The 19,262-nt window shown below is 40.7% G+C and overlaps 1 protein-coding gene across 2 annotated transcripts in view; it reads right to left on the minus strand.

The window, feature by feature from the left end:
- The window catches only part of JAK2 (Janus kinase 2), a 148,005-nt gene that overhangs the window by 15,791 nt on the left and 112,952 nt on the right, over positions 1-19,262 (minus strand). For both annotated transcript variants that reach the window (XM_045021258.1, XM_045021259.1), the window contains 7 exons: positions 15,357-15,484; positions 11,647-11,785; positions 9,502-9,653; positions 7,720-7,870; positions 6,809-6,945; positions 4,895-5,084; positions 1,632-1,756 (listed from right to left, as the gene is read on the minus strand). In XM_045021258.1, the coding sequence (XP_044877193.1) occupies positions 1,632-1,756; positions 4,895-5,084; positions 6,809-6,945; positions 7,720-7,870; positions 9,502-9,653; positions 11,647-11,785; positions 15,357-15,484 (1,022 nt within the window). The remainder of the gene's footprint in view (positions 1-1,631; positions 1,757-4,894; positions 5,085-6,808; positions 6,946-7,719; positions 7,871-9,501; positions 9,654-11,646; positions 11,786-15,356; positions 15,485-19,262) is intronic.

Here is a 19,262-nt window from a genome sequence, read left to right on the forward strand (position 1 = left end):
GAAGTGGAGCCTGAATCCCAAGTGCTTGTTCTTTTCAACCTAATAATTGGGTTATATCAGCTATATTTGCAAAGTTATCTCTGCAAGAGAACTGGCTAGAAGTTTAATTAAAAAAAAAAAAGCAAAGATTCTCCTTTATATTTCTAGTTGCCTCCAAATCCAAGAGGCTCGTAGCTGGGCTTTGTAGGGCCCGAAAGGCCAGATTTGGTTGCAGTGCTACTGTGTACTTCATTTGTTGCTTTCTCAGTGTGGGCGCTTGAAGAGTTTAAATGAAATTTAAGTATAAAGGAAAAATATTCAGACTTCAAAAAATGACAAATGGTTCCAAAGCTAGTTCAGGAGAGAGCAAAAGTGTATCAAGAACTTTCCAAAGCAGGATTCAGAGGAAGGAAACTCGCCCAGGGCCAGTCCCCTCCTTGTTCCGCTACCTCCCAGCAGTTTGCAGAACTGCACACAGATTCCTGCACTTCGCCACCACACAACAGGCTCCTGCTGCACTAACTGGCATCTACAGAAGCATCCTCATTAGTCACAAGAAGAGCTGCCTCTGGGAGTGCTGATTTTCATAGCAGAGGACTTGCAAAGTATCAGCTACAAGCCATGAGGCTTAGGAAATAATAGGACAGAGAAAAGGGAGGGACAGAAGAGATGACAAGGGAGCAAAGAAACATGGGTTAAAATATTGATGTGAGAGAAAAGATCAGAAAATAGGGAGGATTGTACTATTACAGTTAAACAACAAGATCTTGACAAATCTGCTAGCCCACGATGAATAGAAAGCATACCTAGGTGTCATCAGATTCTGGAAAATCTAATCTAAGCTTTTATTTAAAAAAAAAAAAGTTCTAGCCCTTATGGCTGCAAAGATATCCTTATGGCTTCAAACACAAACTAAGTGGAAGTGATGGCATGCTTTCTGTCTGAGCCAGCAGACAGACAAGCTTCAGTGCCTCTGTTGCGGCTCACATCTTTATCAACCAAAGAGTATACTGGCATGTACTACAACAGGGGTCGGCAACCTTTCAGAAGTGCTGTGCCGAGTCTTCATTTATTCACTCTAATTTAAGGTTTCGCGTGCCAGTAATACATTTTAACGTTTTTAGAAGGTCTCTTTCTGTAAGTCTATAATATATAACTAACATATTGTTGTATGTAAAGTAAATAAGGTTTTTAAAACATTTAAGAAGCTTAATTTAAAATCAAATTAAAATGCAGAGCCCCCCCGGACCTGGGCCAGGACCCGGGTAGCGTGAGTGCCACTGAAAATCAGCTCGCGTGCCGCCTTCGGCACACGTGCCATAGGTTGCTACCCCTGTACTACAGAACGCTTTACTTTCACTCAATAAGAAGCGCATAACACCAATATCTAAGAGGACATTTGACCAACCTAGCTTAGAACAAGCAAAACGGTGATTAGTTTTCTGAGATGTGGGGTCACCCTATGAGAAGTAGGGCATCTAATTACTCGGTTCTACTCACAAATGGTGAACCAGTGTTGACAATGAAAACAACCATTCATTTGCTGAATCAGGCATTTCTAATCAATATAACAATAAACATTCTTTAGAGGGAAGCACTGCTAACAGACTGCAGGTATGTACATTGTTAACAGCATCTAAAGGTTTTCTTACCTTGCATATCTGAGACGTATACTGCAGAAGTTTCTTGTGATCCAGCCTCTCCTTGTGCTTCTGGATATAGTCTCGCAAACTTCCATATGGTAAATATTCCATGATTAATCTCAGATTTCTACGACCTTTTAATACATACAAAATATACGGTTAGATTTTTGTCATTTCTTAATACAAATTATATATATATATATATATCTGCAAATAAATTTACTAGCAAACAGTGCTGAAAATATTTAAATATTTCACCCTGAAGGCTCTTCTATTCTTGCTCCATCAGAACATGTGTAGTTCAGAACAGTCTTACATAGCCTGTATCACACCACATTCTTACTCTGGGTGGAAATAAGATGGATAGATTTGCAGTTTTATCCTTGGCCCCATCTGCACTATATGTACCATCCTGGTTTTGTAACCAGGTCATGACACCCTCCTTTGATCTAGATACAATAAACTCAAAGTTGAATTATGTCCACAGAGCAGGACACAACACAGTTATGTGTCAGACATGTTTGCATGTTCATACTATCACAATGCCCAATCATGTTTCTATCAGGGCATCCTGAGAAATCTGGAGTCATTATGGCACAACATCTCAGCAGGGAATACAAAGTCAGGAGGTCATACATAGAGTGCCACCAACAGCACATGGGCCAAGACACTCCATGTGGTAAGGCACCTCATGGAGCTGGAAAGGAGTAGGAGTGACAATCCAGTTGCATGGGTATGCTCAGGGGTCCCAGCCACACAGCAAATAAAGCTTCAATTTTGCAATGGACAATGCACGAGCATACCACTGCATCCATGTAGAACTGAAGTGAAGTCAATAGGAAAGAGTATCATGTTAATGAACACAATATTAAACACATACTTGTCCCTGTCTACATGTTTAAAATCACATTAGTAAACACCATGTATTTTTCCAGTGTAGAGAAGATCTTAGAGAAAGAACTTCTAAAATTTGATCCATGTTTTATTTTACACAGTGCCAACATGCCCAGAATGCACACAATGAACTGAGCAAAACACATGGATTTTGTGTGGTGTGTATGTACACATTGTCTTCTACAAATACCTAGACATCCTCTCTCTCTCAAACCTCAAATTCTCACAGCTGGACACTTTTCTAGTAAAGTAAATAAATATACAAAAAGAAGCATTCAACCTAGAGCAAACTAATGACTCCATAATTGAAGAGAAAGTCACAGGAGCGAAGGAGAATTCTCTATTAGTTTACCAGCAATTTTATAACCAGAAATACTCAAGTGCCTTATCTAGAGTACACTTTAAATAGCACAAGATTCTGCAATAAATTCTGCTAAGCCCAAAAAACTGACAATGAAATAGATTTAGGCCCTTTTTAAGAGGCACCACAGCAGACAATTTTTCTCCAACTATTTTTTAAGGAAGGAGCATAATGAAAGTTGATCAGATTCTCAGTTTTACTCTGTTCCATAATACATCATTAGTGAAATAAATGGCAAGAACATAGACTAAAATGAAACATTACTTCTCATAGCACAGATTCAGCCCCTGGAATTCACCGTCACAGGTGGACGGTGAGTCAAATATTGTGCCTGGATAACTGAATGAACATTAATGCCCTTTGTAGTTCACAAACTGAGTGTGCCATACTGGCTCAGTTCACTTGTTCATGAAATACACTATCTTGCTCCAGTATCAGGCAATATCTGTTGCTTCAGAAGAAGAAACAAATCTCAACACTAATACACCTACCCAACAGTAGGCAGTGCGGGGGGTGGGGGGAGAGAAGGGAAAGAGGTGGGGGATTTTTTCCTGAGCACAGTAGGCTATCGTTATACTATCATCTTTTAGGATAGTATCATCTTTTAGGATGATGATAATCGGTTTCTCTCAAGAGAACAAAGACCAACTTTGCAGGGTAGGATGAGAGGCCACAGACAAGCTCAACAAAAATGTTCAAAGTCAGTAGGCCCTAGGGAAAAAAAATGACTCCAATGAGGCAGCAAGTGAGAGCAAATCTACTAAATTCCAACTAATCCTGGTTTTGATTAGAGAAATGAGTGAGCGAAGTTATTTAGCAATTTAGTCCTGCTTTCTTTGAAATCAGAATTTATAAAGGCAATCTTCTTCCTCATTTTCATTTACTTAAAATAAATCAAATTGTTACTGCACTGTAATGGGACACAATCACAGACATGTATTTAAACTTTTCTTTAACCCCTGAACATATTTTTAATTAAACACTGTGTCAGTGAATGCTTAGTTATTGTCCTTTAGCCTGACCAGCAATGTGCATTTATCTACTTAAATCCACATTAACATAAATGCAAATTTGTGTACCTACACTATGCTAACTGCTGAAAGTTAAGCGCTGAGGCACAGCCATGATATTTACTTAAAATACATGTGAAGGTGAAGTGGAAATGTTTATTTCTGAAGCAAGAGACTATTACTATGTCCAAAGTTATATTTGATTCACGCTTTAACTAGCACCCCCAACACAAAACAGAAATTAAGCTTTTAAAGTTCCACCTCGCTACACAGGTGAAGACAGTAGCTGCCATCATGTTGGTTAGCAATGTTAACAGCTTGAAGAGCTTCATTTTGGTTTGAAAACAAGGCTTTTTAAAGCAAAGACCATGGGTGAAATTCTGATGCTACCAATGAGAATGGCAAAATTCCCACTGACTTCAACAGAGCCAGGATTTCACTCCATCACTTTAAAGCTTCTAAAATGTTCCCTGGCTATTCACCTCTCACAGAGGAAGTCCATGAAGTGGAGTCCACTCTGCTGAGACGGCAGTGAGTCAAAAACAAAAAGGGGAAGAAATATTTCGGTTCCTCCACATTTTTATGGAACTTTTCATGACTTTCTACATCGACTTTTGTCTGTACTTTACAGTGTGATTAGTTGCAAATAGTTAGCTTTTTTTAAAAGTAAAAATTGTATCAGAGAATAGTCGTCTAACTGCAACAGATTAACTAGATGAAATCATGTTCATTTGGCATAATGAAGCACTGTATGATGGACACTGATTCTTTTGCTATGCCATCTATAAAAGCTCTGATAAAGTCAGGAAATGTATCCAACAAAATGAAAACATTTAATGAGTTCTGGCTTTGTTTTGATTAATAAGCAGTGTGAGCAAGGATGGACAAACACCTGTCAGGGATGGTCTAGATAATACTTAGTCCTGCCTTGAGTGCAGGGGACTGGACTAGATGACCTCTCGAGGTCCCTTCCAGTTCTATGATTCTATGTTAAACGCTTTACATACCGGCACTGTAGCACACTCCCTTGTACTTAACAATGTTATCGTGCTGCAGGGATTTAAGGATTTCAATTTCCCTTTCAAAGTCTCGTAGGTGCTCTTCTGTGCTGTGTTGTAGCTTTTTTACAGCCACCACCTCTCCAGTATTGTCTTGTAGTGGGTCATACCGGCACATCTCGACACTGCCAAAGTTACCCTAGACCAAAACAGAAACACTTAAAGTAAAAAAGCCCACGTCACAGTCATTTCCTAATTACCCGGATTAAAGGGACCAGATTTTCAAAGTGAAAATCCAGGACACCAGATGCTGGGGTGGGAGGCGAATGAGTATCACAGGGGACAGTTTAGGTGGGACTGGGGAAGATGTGTTTGGGAAGCAGGTTGAGGAGGTGGGAGCAACCTCTGTTCCCTCTCCGCCTCCTCAATTTCTTCCCACTCACACTTCAGAATTAATAGCTGGGACATGTAGCAGTAAAGGGTGGGAAGGGATAAAAACAGCATCGACTCCACTGCAGCTTCTTAACAGGTTTCAGCTATTGCTGCGCCTTTACAGTATTTTTGACTCTAATCTGTGGGCCAATACCCTGTCCCATTCCCCTTTATTTCTTGATCTTCTCCATTTGTCTTTCTATTGTGTCCTTCTTCCCCCAACCCCTGTATTTTGCTAACTTATTTTCTATGCCTGTCTTCATTTTCCTGACCATAAGTTTCTGCTCTGTTCATTTCCTCTCCTTTCTATCTAGCTGTTCCCAGAACTATCCCCTGCCTCACTTATTCACCCTCAGTCCAGTGTCTCCCTTCTTCTGCCCGAGAAACCAACTCTTCTGTCTCCTGTACTCTACCACAAACCATCTGCATATGGGGGCAGTGTTACTAGAGTCTCTGATTCTGTGTGTGCAGCATGTTAACATGTGACAAGCATGGTGGAGAGTGGTTCTCAAAAAGCACATGTGCTTAGCTGGGGGTCCATCAGTTTCATCAGGACTGCTGTCTGGCAGCACCTTCATGCAGCCAGTCTGCAGAGGTCTGCAAAACATGTAGCCAAACACTGGTTTCTGCAGCATAACACTTTCAGTGCCAGCCCCTGCTAACAGAGACATTCTCAGTTTTAAGAGACACTCAGTTGCCCTATTCAGGATAGTTCAGATACAAAAAAAATAATCAGTTACTATGCAGAAGAGCTCAGGAGCAATTTTAAATGAATCTAAGAGCAGAAAATAAAAATGGAAAAAGATCAGTCTGTCTAGGTGTTAGTAACACACTCCTGAAACTTTTAACCACTCAGTGCCACTAGATTCAGTGCAGAGATTCCATCCCAGAGTTCTGTTCTATTCTATTCTGTTTAGTGATACCCTACACAGTGACTGACAGGCAAATCTGGAAGGAATGTGCATTGTGCTTATATCTGTCTGGAACCGTGCTTACACAATTTATTCCAACAACACAAGGATGCAATGAAAATGATGTATAAGAAGTCACCAGGAGGAAATTGAAAGGTGAGATTCTTCCAGCCACTTAGGGCTTGTCTACACTTGAAACGCTACAGCTGTGCTGCTGTAGTGTTTCAGTGAAGATGCTATCTACACCAACGGGAGGGGTTTTCCCAGCAGCATAGGTAATTCATCCCCCAAGAGGCAGTAGCTAGGTCAATGGAAGAATGCTTCCGTCAACCTAGTGCTGTCTAGAGGGTGACTTAGGTCATCTTAACAACGCCACTCAGGAGTGTGGATTTTTCACATGCTTCACAGACGTAGTTAAACCGACCTAATTTTCTAGTGCAGACCAGGCCTTAGAGTTCAAAACTTCCTTCCACGTGGCAAATCACCCATAAATGAGAACATGCAAAGTCATCTCAAACAAACTCAGTTACATCTAAGTAACCTTATTTCTTCCAGTCAGTTAAAATTTAGAGCTTCCTACCTTGCCAAGTTGCTGTAAGAACTTAAGGTGTCTCTCTTCAAATTGTGTTGGGTCCCTGTCTTCAAATGCCCCAGAAAACCCAAGAGCACCAATCCTCATGTTTGGCAACATGTCATTTTCTGTCAATAGCTCATAATCTGGGCAAAAACAAACAAAAAAAAATGATGAAAGGGCAAATGTCATTTTGCTGACATGCTCCCCCTTCCCTCTCTATGTCTATCCAGAGCATAATAGAATATTAACAGTGGATTGAACTCAGTTTCCTAAAGAAATATCAGATACTAAGTTGCTGCCATAATGCATGTTTGAAAGAATGTGTTATTACAAACCAACAAATTGGAGTGAAACTCTGGATGCTGCTGGGCCAAAAAAAGAGAGAGGTCTTGACAGCTGACTCATAGTGACCCTTCTCAAGAATTTTCAAACATGCATTTTTGCAAACCAATCCTTGCTGGTTTAACTATAACACCTACTGTGCAATGGCCCCTTTCTAGGGGGCACAACATTCAAAAATCAGATGGGCATTTGATAACCGGGGAGTAAGTCTGCAGGAACAGTAGCAAGCTTAGCAGTATTTATCCCAGCTACTGGGAGAAAGTACAAGGATCACTGATCTAATGTACGTCACTAAGAAGCTAGGACTGCAATCTTGTCAATATATTTGAAATCAATATTTATAATACAATGAAAATGGTTTGAATGATCCCCCAGTAAAATTCACTTTTAATAGCAAACTGGAAAACAATAAAATATATTCATTACAATGTCTGTTGTTTATGTTGTGGTGGTGCCTTGGACCAGGATCCCATTATTCTAGCCAATCTATGGACACAGAACAAAACAACAGCTCCCGCCCCAAGGAGTTTACAACCTTCTAACAAAAATCCATTCCCTTTCCTTCAGGAGCTTACCTGGCGTGAACAAACTGTTAAGATCACGTATAATGGCTCTGAAAGAAGGTCTGAAATCTGGCTCATAATCCATACAGTTGTTTATAAGATTTGCTAGTTCTGTCCAGTTTGGAGCAGGAAGCTGGTGCCTATCTTCATAAAACTGTAGCTTCTAGGATTAAAGACATACAAGATGCTTTAGCGTATAATACCATTCTCAGCGGCTTTGTGGCAAACATGGTATCTGTGGCAGAACAGCCATTTCTGGTTTAAATGAGAAAGACCAACTTATTTCCTTTGCACGGGTGATTATGTGCAGCCTAACTAGGATGGAGCAGTAAGAAAGTTTTGCACACCTGTGGGCCGGCTGAGGTCTGTCTCTACCCTTATTCTGACTATGAGAGAGTGTGGGTGAGTCAGAGGGGGCAAGTATCTCAGATGTTTCTCCTTCCAGATAAGTATCCAGTGGCTCTGCTAGAAATGTGTTATTAAATGAGTTGATGGAGGGAGCTATTGGGAAATTGCAGTAGCACCCACAGGCAACATTAGGCTTTTGTGATGGGCACAAGTGAGTTTGTGTAAAGCTCTGAAAAGGGTTGGATTTTGCATTTAGGGGACTCTCCTGACAATTTTCAAGAGAGATGGACTAAATATGCCTGCAGAAAAGACCTGCAATATTACAGAGCAATAATTTTGGAAATTTTTAAAGTTGTACACCTCTACCCCGAATAACGCGACCCAGTATAACGCGGGTTCGCATATAACACGGTAACGCTCTGACACGCTGCTCTGAGCAGCGTGTTAAGGGTGCTGGACCAGGCCGGGGGGTTTGATAAGGGGCAGAGGGCCTCAGGGGCGGTCAGGGACTCACCCCCCCCCAGGGTCTGGGGGGCAGGAGCTGTGGGAGGGCACCTTTGGGGGCCCCGCAGTCCCAGAGTGGCGCGGAGGGCTGGGAGCAGCCCGCTCTGCGCTTCCCTCGCCCTGGCCCCAGCCATGTCGCTCGGGGGAGGGGGTTTGGGGGAAGGGATCCCCCACACACTCACCAGCAGCGGCGGAAGTGGAGCAGCCCGGCCCCAGCCCCGCTCCACTCCACCAGCTCCCAGCCGCAGCACTCCACTTCCCGCCACAGGTGAGTATGGGGGGGGTGTCCTTTCCCCAACCTCCTCGCACTCACCGGCGGCGGGAAGTGGAGCGACACGGCCCCAGCCAGCTTCACTCCGCCAGCTCCCCGCTGTGGCGCTCCGCTTCCCGCCGCAGGTGAATGTGGGGGGGTATCCTTTCCCCAACCTCCCCGCACTCACCGGGGGCAGGAAGTGGAGCGCCACGGCTGGGAGGTGACGGAATGGAGTGGGCTGGGGCCAGGCTGCTCCGCTTCCCGCTGCTGCCGGTGAGTGCCTGGGGAGGTGGGGGGGGATAGTAGTCAGAGCAGTCAGGGCACAAGGAGCAGGGCAGTTGGGTGGGGTCCTGGCGGTGATTAGGGATGGGGGTCTCTGGAGGGGGCAGTCAGGGAACAAGGGGGGCCAAAGCAAGTTTGATAGAGCACGATCTCACCTATAACGCGATGAGATTTTTTTGTCTCCGGAGGACCGTGTTATATCGGGGTAGAGGTGTACTATATTTTTAGAGACATTTTTATACCTGTAAATGCTTCTGCACTGGATAATTTAGGGTTTGGACTCTCTGCAAGACTCAACACGATACTGCACTAAAAATGCATTTTAAAGGTGACTATACTTTCTAGTCAACAAAGAAACATGGTGTTCACAGATACAGTAACAACAAACTCTACTTGCCAATACTTACTCTGGGAGAATCCAGTGCACCAAGGGGCTTGTCTCCCCCACTGCAGATTTCCCATAAAGTGGTACCAAAACTCCACTTGTCTGTTGCCAAACTTAGCTGTTTAGGATTTTCAATGCATTCAGGTGGAACCCAGGGTATCCTTTCAAGAAGAACTATGTAATCATGAAAACACAACAGGTCACGAATAATACTGAAGTGTCTACTTTCATCTGCAAATTCTACTTAAACACATTAGAATTAGTAAAAGTTTGAATTTCTACAATTATCTCTTATTTTTTAGAATGAAATACTTCAAACTCTTCTGAAGTTCCTGTTCTTCAATAGTAAATGCTAAATGACACGCACAAATGATGAACACTTATAACTAGGATGAAGTATCATTGCTTCTAATTTTAAAACTTCATTGACTGTCTTCTCTTTATAGCCCCATGAAGCCAGATTTAAGGAATTTCTACATCATGTTGTTGCTCTGACATGAATGCCCTTTCCCACTACCATCAAGAAACAGTACTTCCCACACAAGATTGAGGGTGAAAAATCAGAGGCACATGCTTAGTAGTTTTCAGATGGGGCACAACATGCTGACTCTGCAACAAGCAGCAGTGTGCATACAGAGGAATTCAATTGTTTGAGTCTTCATTATTTGATCAAAACTAAAACTGATTGGGGTAACAAGTTAAAAGGATACTGTCAGATCAGTTTAGACCCAAGATTTAGGATTCTTGAAATTAAGTTTACATAAAAAGACTACCATCAAAAGAAATATTGCAACTTGTAAAAAAATTCAGTGGAAAGTTTATTGTACTTTCCATCACCATCACATTCCAAAGGTTGCAGCATCCTGCCAACGTATATAAACTATAAAGTAAAAAGGACAGGATACTTGTGGCACCTTAGAGACTAACAAATATATTTGAGCATAAGCTTTCGTGGGCTACAGCCCACTTCTTCGGATGCATGGAATGGAACCTATATTGAGGAGATCTAGATATACACATACAGAGAGCAGGAAAAGGTGGGTGTTGCCCTACCAACTCTAAGAGGCCAAGTAAGTAAGGGGGGGGGGGAACCCTTTTGAAGTGATAATCAAGATAGCCCAGATGCTCTCATTATCTGCAGTGATTCAGAATGTAAAGGACCCATTATAATTTGTAGTTGTGTCATTGTTTAATTAGGAAGCTTTGAATGCTGGAGTCCATGAATGTGCTGCAAGTCACAGTACAGTCTGTACTGGGCTATCTTGATTATCACTTCAAAAGTTGTTTTTTTTCCCCTTACTTAATTGGCCTCTTAGAGTTGGTAGGGCAACTCCCACCTTTTCATGCTCTCTGTATGTGTATCTCTATCTCCTCAATATAGGTTCCATTCCATGCATCCGAAGAAGTGGGCTGTAGCCCACGAAAGCTTATGCTCAAATATATTTGTTAGTCTCTAAGGTGCCACAAGTACTCCTGTCCTTTTTGCGGATACAGAGTAACACGGCTGCTACTCTGAAACCTATAAAGTAAAACTGATTCAAACCAAAATGGATTAGTCTGTTTTCATCTTCCAAACTGAATATAGCAAACAATATCAATGAAGACTAGTACTTTACATTTTAAAAATGCTTCCAATTTGAATAATCTAAGGTGTTATTTGTAACACAGCTAAGGAAACCTGTTTAAGAATATATGAATTTTCACCTGACAGTGTCACTTTAAATGACAAAACAGAGGAGACGGTGAGAATGGATACATTATATATCCATCTAGTAGTCAATCATCAGATGCATCAACTTGTGCATGTTGTCCTATTAATATTAATATTTTTATTCCATTTGAAAGCATTTCACAGCTAGTAAAAGTGACAGAACAGCAGCATATCATGGATATACAGGTCATCTTAATCTGTTTGTGTTTTTGTACAGACTTATTTAAAATAAAACAAAACCACCCAGCAGAAAATTTTGACTTTGTTTCCCATAGCCATTTGTTGATAACAAGATGCAGGTTTAACTGCTGTCTGGGACGGTGTTTTAGGGATTGGAGAAAGGCTGGAGGACCTTATCACAATAAACAATCAGTACAATGAGAGGTCTGAGGAATAAAAACACAAATATTTTCAATGTTACAAACAATAGCCAAGATAGCTGACTCCAAGACTTACTGTCTTTTGGCAAAACTGTCATGCTGATGCCAGGATCACTAAGTTTGATAAACGGAAGGTTTCCAGACTTCCTATCTTCTTCTCTGATAAGTAAGATATTTTTTGCACATACATTCCCATGAACCAGGCTTTTATCTTCCTAATAAAGATAAATACATTTTTATGTAAATACACAGGTAAAATCCAGAAGGCATTTAAAAGAAAATGTTAGTCTAGGAAATTAACTGAATCACATATTGCAGGCAGGAATAAAATGACACAGCTAATTCCTCTCCAACTTGTTAGAAAATTTAAATATTGGTTAAATTATGTCCATTATCTATCTAGATTTAAAATTTGGATAGCTTTAATATTTGTTCTACAGCTAGGAAGACATCAAATAAGGCCTGAAGTATATTAGTAATTTGAAAAAGGCAGCAGCTTTTACTGGTGTTAGCTATTAACACTGTTAGAAGGTAATTTATACTGAGCATAGGAAAATGAAGGGGGAAATGGTAGGCATGATTCCTGGAAGAAGTTACTTTTAAGTTGGGATTTCCAAGGAGGAGAGAGGGGACCATTTGGCAAACAAAACAGGACAAAATAAGAGCTGTTTATGGAGCAGCATGAGAGAAGGAATGACACCAACACGGTAACAGAGAAGTAAAGGATACAGTCCGGGGAGAAGATTTAGAGGAGGGTAGGGAGAAGGCAGAAGAATAGTGGGACACAAGAGGAGAGGTTAAGAAGGAGAAAAATGATGTAGAGCATTGAAGGGGCTTGCAAAGTTCTGTCCTTACACAGGCACTAACCTCCTTGACTGAAATGGGAACAGCCTGCGTGTATCTGAGAGCAGAATTTGGCCTAGAATCTTGTAAGTGGCTAACTCTCAGATGGGACTAATTCTGTCCCCTCTTCTGCTTTCAGGTCCCTTTTAACTTCAGTGGGAATCACAGCCCTTAATTAAAGGCAGGGCTGGTAGCACCCTCCATTATTCAGGTTGCCCAACACCTCCCATTATAAGGCCCTATGCCCAGTTGCTTATAACTTTATGAAACTTTGCCTGTCAGGGGTGAAATTTTTCATGCTTGATGTCTGCCTCAGGCTCAGTTTTCATGGAAAATTTCAGCCAGAATGGTTCAGTTGTTTTTCAGAAGGATAAGAAAACATACATTACTTTGCTCAAGTTAAAAAATTAAGACCTTTCACCTGAAATGCTCTACTGCCTCTGTGCTTTGGAGCAGGGACTTGAAATTTGGCAGGGGTGGCATGTGTGTCAGAGATATATGTACCTTTTGCCATCCTCATGAAAATCCACCCAAATTTGCCCAAGTTATAAGTCTTTGAAAAAAATCGCAGTTTGCACATGCAGTAAAGATTTCTTCAATATTAACAGTTAAAATCTCCACAAACTGCATCCTCACTGAGCGTGCTGGAGCCTCTCACAGCTCCTGGTGCCGACTAACTGTGCATGCACCATCCCCACAGATTAGCTAAGCATGCTCCGGCTCAGGGCTATGAAGGCTCAAAAGGACTTTCCCTGTAACTGCTACTCTGAACCGTGATGGGCCTGGGAGCTAGAACTGAGAGCAGGGCCTATCTTTCCTATGCCTCAATGACCCTCCCTGCTGGCACCCAGGCAGCACAGAGGGGGAAGTCATCTGAATTGGGAGGAGAAAGGAGTAGATTGGGACAAGGAGTCTGGTGAGACTGGGACTGGAGGAGAGAAACTGGGACTGGGAGTTGGAGGGGGAAACTCGGATTAGTTGGGCAAGGAGCCTGGGACTGGGTGTGGAGAGCAGAGATTCTGACTCTGAAAGAAAACTCAAAGGAGGAGATGGCTGGGGAAAAAAAGAAAGACTGGGACTGGGATGAGACGCCTGAGGAGTAGGGACTTGGATCGGGAAGGCAAGGAGATTGGGACTGTCAGGGGTGAGAAAGAGAACGGACTGGAACAGGGACAGGTTGATGGGGATGGAGCAGAAGAAATCAGCTTGGTGGAATGTGCAGAAGTCTGTGCCCACTAGAACACACTCCCCTCCAGAGCCTGGAATGGAACCCAAGACAGCTGAGTCTCACCAGTCTTCTGGTGCTGGCAAATATCTGTGAAACCCACTATGAAGGTGAGTATCTCATCTCCCTTTAGTGCTGGTTCACACAGAGGATGACAACCTACTAGTGGTAGCAGTCACTCTGTGACCTCAAGTGCCAGATGTCTGTCAGGTGGATATAAAGATTCCAACCCTACTGAGGAACCATATGATGGAATTTCTGTTTTTCCAGTTTGCTTTTTAAAAAAAAACCCTAGGAAATCATACACAAAAGGCTATGCTAGAAGAATATTATTAAGGTTGCAAAGTCAAACACTCAGAAATTAGAAAATACCAGAATTAAGGCTGCCTGTGCAACTTGAATTCATCTCCCTTATTCATATGCATTATGATATAGTCTTTAATTACATAAACACACTTTTTTTTCCACAGGTCCCCTGCTTCATTTAGTGACTAGGATGGATCTGCTCTGGGCATGAATCAGGACTTCATGGTAAAGGAGGCTGCTTTTCGTAGGACCTCTGCCCCATTTGTTGCAGAAGTTGGAAGGTGTGTAGTGAATGAGGTAGGGGATTGCAGAAAATAAAGGGAGGGTCTCGTGGTTAAGACAATTGAATGCTGCCCTAGTGGACACTTTTGACCTCTCTCTCTCTGTGCCTCAGCTTCCCAGCCATCAAATGGGGATAAGGATGTTGTGAGGATAAATTAATTAACGTTTGTGACGCACTCAGATACTATGCCAATAAGCCAGTGGCAGGCAACCTGCGGCCTGGCTGCTGCTTCCTGCAGCTCCCATTGGCTGGGAACTGTGAACTGCGGCCACTGGGAGCTGTGGGCAGCCGTGCCTGTAGACGGTCAATGTAAACACTGTCTCACGGCCCACCAGCGGATTACCCTGATGGGCTGCATGCGGCCCATGGGCCTCAGGTTGCCCACCACTGCAATAAGTGCTACAGAAAAGCCTATGACAGAATTAATAATGCTGCCTTCAGAGCAGTGCATGAACAGTGTGCAGTAAATTAGGCCTACACCCACAAATTGAACAATAAGGAGAAAACAAAATACTGAATTAGCTGCTCATTAACTGAACACTGTCTATTCTGTGAACTGAATGAGGCATGGATCCTGTGGAAAAAATAGTATGTGATTATGTAATTCAGGGGTAGGCAACCTATGGCACGTGTGCCAAAGGCATCACGCGAGCTGATTTTCAGTGGCACTCACACTGCCTGGGTCCTGGCCTCCGGTCAAGGGGGCTCTCCATTTTAATTTAATTTTAAATGTAGCTTCTTAAACATTTAAAAAACCTTATTTACTTTACATACAACAATAGTTTAGTTATATATTATAGACTTATAGAAAGAGACCTTCTAAAAACGTATAAATGTATTACTGGCACGTGAAACCTTAAATCATAGTGAATAAATGAAGACTCGGCACAGCACTTGTGAAAGGTTGCCAACCTCTGACGTAATTAAAGACTATCTTCATGTATAGTCACAAAGGGGCTGAACTAGGCTGTACAGGCAGCCTTAATTCTGGCATTTCCTAACTTTTGAGTGCTTGACTGCGTAATAATGATCTTTTAATGTAGATCTGTGTGTGTTTGTATAATATGTATAGATAATAAAGCAAGCATATGAATTTGACCATCAACTAAAAAAGAAAAAAGCGACTTACCAGAAAATGCATGGCCAATGCCAACTGTTTGGCAACTTCCAATTTCCACAAGATATTGATAGAATTTTTGTTCTTTTTCAAATATGTGTCCAAGGATCCGAATCTGACGTACTCCTGCACCAGGATATCTGATTTAAAGTGTTTAAAAAGTAAACAGACTATTAAATTTTTCATTCTTGTTTTATAAACAGGTCCAATTTTAACACCCCCACACACACATCTTGTGACAATAAAAGTAATGTGGTTTCAAGTTAGCATCATAATGTATAAGTGTATCAATGTCATATTGCATTAATAAAACAATCATTTCAACTCAACTCAGTCACTTTGCAGTTGTTCACAAACTTTCTTCTTTTTTTAAAATCTAAAGTTTCATCCTGCTGAATTGAAGTGTTGTTGGTTCTGCTATTGAAACACATTCTTTGTTGGAACAACAGAAGATCCCCTCTGAAAACAAACTGTGCTAACAGCTTATCTTGTGTAGGCACAGCCATAAGAAGAGGCCCTTTCCCCACAGCCTGCCTGTATTAATCTGGCAACACTTGCTTAAACAGTCTTCTAGTCAAGGACCCAGGAAGGAAGCCATATAGCACACCTGCATGGTTGCCACTGTCTCAGTGGTTTATTTTTTTAGAAACAATTAATTTAAAGTGAAGTGAAATGATCCTGAGCTTCTGCTTTCAATTGTATTAAAGTTCCTCATTTGGACTCCAAACACAATGAAACTTATTATAACCACAGTTTGTTTCCTGCTTTATAATGCAAAAACTGGCTTGCAACTTAGTCTTTTAGAGAACATGCAGTGCTTTCAGAACTATACAAAATAAATTTTACTCAGATCTGTAGCAGACTTATCTGAATTAAATGTAGTTGTTGCTAACATAAGGGACTGGCCTCCTCTCAGTAGACTAAGGAAGTTACATATGTAAATCTCCAATATCTTTAGAAGTAGATAAACTACAGAGTCTAATTATGAGTTTAAAGATGAATTACTATACTTATACACAAGCTATCTGAAGATAAAATTCCCTACTGATATAGTACATTATACAACAATTGAAGTGTCTGTGCTAACACCACCACAAGTGAACTGGGAAATCAAGGAGAATATTTACTGAATATTAAGATACAGCTACCAGAATGCTATACCCGGGGTGCTCAGAAGTATAACAATACATATGTAAAATTATGTTACAAAATGTGAAAGCTAATCACAAAAATCCCAGAAGGTTTCTACTTCTATTTTCCAAAGACAAGTACACTTAAAGAAGACAGATCATGTAAAACATTTACGTTTTAAGTAGAGGCCTAATAGTAAAAAGGGACGTAGGGTGTGTTATCAGAGCAATACAACTAGGTAAAGTGGGGTCTACCAATCCTCACCCTCTTGCAAGAAAACCTGCTTCTGTTCCTAAGAACTTTAGAGAAAAACATGTGTCTATGGAGATGTTTTAAACTTTTGTTTATTTCTTAAACGTTGAAATGGCAAACATCTTTGTGAAATGTATTCTTACAGATATGTTAGATAAATGCAAAGCTCTTAATACAGTTTCTAATGTCATTGCTATGAAAATGGTAAAAAGCTTTATGTATTAGCATGGAATCTAATGACCTTGCTAAAGTAATGTAAAAAGCCAGTTAAGTACAGAATATTTATATTATAGGGGAATTAATTACTGGCAGTGGCAAACCCTCAACCAACTTCAGAAGACCAGAATAATCTTTCCAAAGTCAACAACTTTTAATTATTTAAGCTCAAGACTTTGTAAGAGTTATTTAAATTTAAGAAGTTTTTAGTTCTGACAACTAAAAACTTTTTTTTTTTAATAATAGAAGAGTATATGGACTTCTTGAAAAACAGAATTTAATTTCCTGTTAAACTCTAAACAAAACTGAAAGACACTCTCAGAAAATGGACTGAATAAAAAGAGTTAAAACTAATTTTAAAAGTTATTTGGAATAGATCTTTCCTGTCCCAGGAAGCACAAAGGCAGGAAGAAATGCTGCATATTCATTAGGCAGACTGCACATTCGGGAGCTGAAGGTGTCACCTAACTTCAACCCCCAAGGTATGAAGCCAACTAAAGAGCAATAGCAACCAATTTTGAATCTAAACAAGCCTGAAAGAGGAGCATTTTCCTATAATGTCATGAAAATTGGAAGGAGAAGGGTATACAAACTCTGAAGTGAGCATGCTTTCCATCACATGTATCCTTGGCTATCCTGCTCAAAATAGCAAGCTGCCACAGACAGAGAAGACTCAAGAATAAACCAATCCAAAGATACCTCCCCCGAGCCTTCAACGTCGACTGGTGAGAGAAAGTTAACTAAGACTCTACAGGATCTTGTAATAATTTTATTGGGATATGAAAATACCGGTGTAACTTAAATTACTGTTTCTCCTATGCAGTGTAGTTGTAGCCATGTCGGCCCCAGGACATTAGAGACACAAAGTGGGTGATGTGATATCTTTTATTATTGGTCCAATAAAAGATATTACCTCACCTACCCTGTCTGTTTCTCCTGTTAATCACCAGATGCTTAGACCATGTATTCCTGGACAAGAGACTAATTTTGGGAAACAATATACTTTGGTCTTAACTTATCAAGAGAAAAGCACCCCCCAAAGGTGATTGACTCTCAAGGATTTAATCTCTGTTAAAAACTCTATATGTCTATTTGTGGAGAAGAGTTTGTAATAGAAGTCACTAGTCTACCACGTGTATTCTGTCATTTCTATTGTTTTGTTTAATATTTCTTTTCCTTTCTTTAATAATAAAACAACCATAGTTAGTGATTGTGATTTTTTGCTTGGTCTTGATCATGGTAGTCAGTAAGGTACATATCCCCTACCCCACCTGGTGCGACTAAGTTTTGGGAGTCACATCCCTTAGATGGCAGTAAGTGAAACAGTTAGTAAGAGCTGGCCTACCATTTCTTGTTTCTCTGAACTAAATATTTTAGTAATTATTAAAATAAAATTACTTGACATGCACCAATTTAAAATGATCCCTTTCCACCCCACAAAATGATGTTAAAATAACTTTGAGAATCAAACACAAACATAAGGGCCATTGTTCTCGACCTGTGGAGTCCTGCCCTCCTACATTGCTAAATGGGATAGTGGGTCCCAGTGTAGAAAAGGTTGAGAACCACTGATTTATACTATGTATTTCATGTTGTTTCTCTCATCATGAAAGCTCAAGCCAAGCTGCAAAGCAAGAATAAGGCTTTTTTGAGCAGTCAAGGAAAATATATGGGCATTTACATTTTATGATGCGGATAAGTAGGATTTAGGATCTTAAACAACTTTGCTTACAAAATCATTGCAGATCCCCTTTAACTAAATTCAGGGGACATCTTGCAGAATGTTGAGCTCTTCATTACTCGCATGATCAAACAAAAAAAGGGATTCCGACACTTACTGTTACTATAAAACGTTTTATTTTGTTAAAAAATGGGAATCTCAAAAAGAAAACAATACGATGCTAAAATAACTTAGAAAAGGCACATGAAAAACTAAAACAGAAAACCAAAGTTTATTTAGCAAAACCTGGCCTCTATGCCTATGGTCTGAGTAAAAGGAATGGAGGGTAAAAGATGACCCCAAGATAAGGGATCTAACTGTAATCTGCCTTAAGACAATATACACATACAAAAACAGGAGAACTAGCTCATATAAAAGCCTGGCCTATGAGGGAATACATACATAAAATCTAGAACAACAATCTGAAGTTGCTTTAAAAATGTTACTAGGGACATGCTACATACTCATATACAGTTCCTAGGATGATTTTTTACTGGAGGAAAGGTAAGAGTGGGGCAGAGTTCTGTTGAAATAAGGGGCCACATTTTCAGAACTGGTTGCCTAAACTACCCCTTCCACAATTGTATTTGTCCCCACAA

Source organism: Mauremys mutica, chromosome 6 (genome assembly GCF_020497125.1).
Source record: "Mauremys mutica isolate MM-2020 ecotype Southern chromosome 6, ASM2049712v1, whole genome shotgun sequence".
NCBI lineage: Eukaryota > Metazoa > Chordata > Testudines > Geoemydidae > Mauremys > Mauremys mutica.